The following is a 3376-nucleotide window of genomic DNA, read 5'->3' as shown; positions in this document are numbered from 1 at the left end:
TGAAAATAGATAAATATACCAATCACACTCTTTATATATTTTTTATTATGGTAAAATATACGTAACAGAATATTTTAATCATTTTTAGGCACTCTATTTAGTGGCATTAAGTACATTCACAATGTTGTGCAATCATCACTACGATCCATCTAGAACATTTTCATATCCCATACAACTCCTTGTTCCCCACACTCCCGAGCTCCTGGTGACCACCATTCTACTTTCCCTCTTTATGAGTTTGAGTAGAAGCAGGTTTATTTTGCTCAGCACACTATTTTTAAGGCTTACTCGCGATATAATTGAATGGCTACAGAGAATCCTGTATTGTTTAAATATACCCTATTTTTTACTCAGCACTAGTGCTGGACATGGGCTTGTTTGCCCTTTCCCTTACAGACAAGGCTGCAGTGCCCTTGGATGGATGTGCTAACGTGTGTTGGTGTTCCTCATTTTTGGCTCAGAGGATCCAGAGTGCTTTATATTTCACTTAAGTGATTTCCCATGCAGATAATGATGCAAATCTCTGCCCCACCTTCCTCGTTCTCATTCCTTTCTCTGTGGCTGGAATGGTCAGGCCAGAGTAGGCACTGGAGCCTGGAGGCAGGAATTCTGGCCCTGTCACCAAATAAAGTGATGGTGCTTAGATTTGACTTACTTTTTAGAGTCACAGAGTCAGCATCACCTCTCCAGTCTCTTCCCCCACCACCACCCCCACTCCAACACTCAACGATTCCCTAGGGCTGTGCTTGAACCGGTAGACCAGGTTCGGATGGCTAGCTTTACCAGTCTGGCCATGTTCAAAAACCTTCCGAATCCTACAACCTCGTGGCCGCAAGTTTCCCATCAGTCATCTGTCCCAATGCCCTTCGCCTCTAGTGTGCAGATTGGGATACTGAGGCCCAGAGAGATGGGACCAGCAAAGGTCGCTCAGGAGGAGGGAGGGTGACCAGCCGTCCCCGTTTGCCTGGGACAGTTCCAGTTCCAGCATGGGAAGTCCTGCATCTCAGGCAAACATCTGGTCTCCCTGCGGCCACAGGGGCAGAGCCAAGATCAGATTGATGTTTCCAAGCTCGAGGCCCTCCACTTGCCCTTCAGTCCTGCTTCCAATCCTACAAGACGAGTGAGTGGCACCTCTGATTGTCCTTCCAGACCGGAAAGCTGAAACGATACTTCACAGACCTGGAGGCCTTGGCCATGGTCACCGCTGCCTTCTGCCACGACATTGACCACAGAGGCACCAACAACCTCTACCAGATGAAGTGAGTCAGCCCTTCCCAGCCCCCCCTCCCTACCCTCTACCCCAGGATCCATTCCCCAAGCCTGAACAGCTTCTAGACAGATTCCCTGGCCCGGGAGTAAGTCCTGCTGTCTATAGCTCCCCACTTCCTCCTGCCTTTTGGGTCTGGGTAAACGCCTGCAACAAACAGAATAAATGATTCCCAACTATTTCCACGCCCAAATGCCTGGAGCCTGGGAATATGTTGCCCTATATTCAAAAGGGATTGCAAAACTATGATGAAGTGAAGGATCTTGCAATATAGGGATTATCCTGGATCATCTGAGTGGGGCCCATGTAATCAGAAGAGTCCTTATAAGGGGGAGGAGGGAAGTAAGAGAGGAGAGAAGATACTACACTGCAGGCTTTGAAAGTGGGAGATAAGCTACAAAATCCAAGGAATATAGGTGGCCTCTAGAAGCTAGAAAAAGTAAGGAAACAGGTTCTCCCCTAGAGTCTCCAGAAAGAAAGGCAATCTGCAGACCCATTTTAGACTGAACTGTAGAGCTGTAGATAATACATTTTTAGTTTTAAGCCATTGAGTTTGTCGTAATTTTTTATAGCAGCAACAGGAAACAAATACATTAAACTCCCTCACTCTCTTCCTTCCCTTCCTACCTAATGAACTAATTTAAGCCAAGAGGTTAGTAACTGATAATCATTCATCCACCTTGTATTGATAATGCTCTGAATACAAGTGTGGTAGGCCCTAAGCTAGGCAAAAGGAGGTACATGCTGAACAAAACAGACACAGTCCCTGTCCTCTCAGAGCTTAGATTCCAGATAGGCTCTGAAGCATAGTCCTTGAACCATGATCTTGGTGGACCCTCATGACCAACTTGTGGGCTGGGCAGTGCAGGAATGAATGTTATACCCATATTACAGATGAGGAACTGAGGCTCTGCCCAGCGCCCATAACCTGTAAGTCATTAACAAGCACCAGAACATGCTCCTTTGAGTCTTCTCAATACTTGCACGCTGCTCCAAGGCTAGAGATTGTGTTTACATCTTATCTTGTGAGAAGCTAAGTACTGAGGTCACTGTGTGACCCATGGTAAGTGCTGAAAAAATATTTATTAAATAAAGACGAGAAAAAACACACTGCTTTGAGGGATTTAATGGCTTCCCCTAAGACTCAGGTATGGAGGATTTAGGGCTTGGTGACCATTAAAGAATGGCCCAGCGCCAGTGTTTATGGATGACTATAGGAGGTACATGACTCTCTAAAATTGCACTTGGCATTGTGTATGTTTTGTGCCTTTTTCTAGGGATGAGAGTCCACACTATTCAACAGCTTCTCTAATGAGTCTATGACCCCAGAGACCCTCAAAATCTGCTAAAGCCTACGGGCCAGGAAACCTGATGACTAGTCCCGGCTCCCACCCTCACTGTCTGACAAGTTCCTTTCACTCTGGGCTTAGCCTCTCTGCCGGCAGAATTAGGAGGTGGCAGGACTGGGTGACGTCTTTAACCTTCATCTCCGCCATTCCATGTTGATTCTCTGTGTGTGTGTCTCTCTTTCTTTGCCATTCAGATCCCAGAACCCACTGGCCAAGCTCCATGGCTCCTCCATCTTGGAAAGACACCACTTGGAGTTTGGAAAAACATTGCTGCGAGATGAGGTAGGAGGAGGGCCCTCTGCACAGGAGCCCCCACCTCACATGAAGCCCGCGTATGGCCAGGCAGCGCTCTTCCCATTGGCCTGAGCTGCCTCTCCCATCATCTGGGGTGACCATCAGTAGTTGGGTGACTTTACCGCCAGCATCACTTCTCATGCCTCTCCTCTGATTTCCTCCTTAGGGCTTGAACATCTTCCAAAACCTCAATCGCAGGCAGCACGAACATGCAATCCACATGATGGACATAGCCATCATTGCCACAGACCTCGCCCTGTATTTCAAGTTAGTAATTCTTCTCATTTTAAGAATAAGAGTAGCAATAGCAATGATTATTACAATAAGAAACATCACAGTTCCAAGCGATTCATGTGTACTGTGTGCGAGGCACAACCCTTGTGCTATGGACCATTACTTCTCACCACAGCTCTGTGAGTTAGATAGTATCGCTCCCATTGTACAGATGGAAAACTGATCCAGGGAA

The 3376-nt window shown here is 46.9% G+C and overlaps 1 protein-coding gene across 2 annotated transcripts in view; it reads left to right on the top strand.

Moving 5' to 3' along the window:
- PDE6A (phosphodiesterase 6A) overlaps positions 1 to 3376 on the top strand; it is a 47071-nt gene that overhangs the window by 27843 nt on the left and 15852 nt on the right. For both annotated transcript variants that reach the window (XM_015565609.1, XM_015565608.1), the window contains exons 14-16: positions 1150 to 1259; positions 2811 to 2898; positions 3077 to 3177. In XM_015565609.1, the coding sequence (XP_015421095.1) occupies positions 1150 to 1259; positions 2811 to 2898; positions 3077 to 3177 (299 nt within the window). The remainder of the gene's footprint in view (positions 1 to 1149; positions 1260 to 2810; positions 2899 to 3076; positions 3178 to 3376) is intronic.

This window comes from Myotis davidii, unplaced genomic scaffold, assembly GCF_000327345.1.
Source record: "Myotis davidii unplaced genomic scaffold, ASM32734v1 scaffold18, whole genome shotgun sequence".
Classification (NCBI taxonomy): domain Eukaryota; kingdom Metazoa; phylum Chordata; class Mammalia; order Chiroptera; family Vespertilionidae; genus Myotis; species Myotis davidii.
Note: the sequence above shows the minus strand (reverse complement) of the source record. Positions and strands in the feature narration are given on the sequence as shown.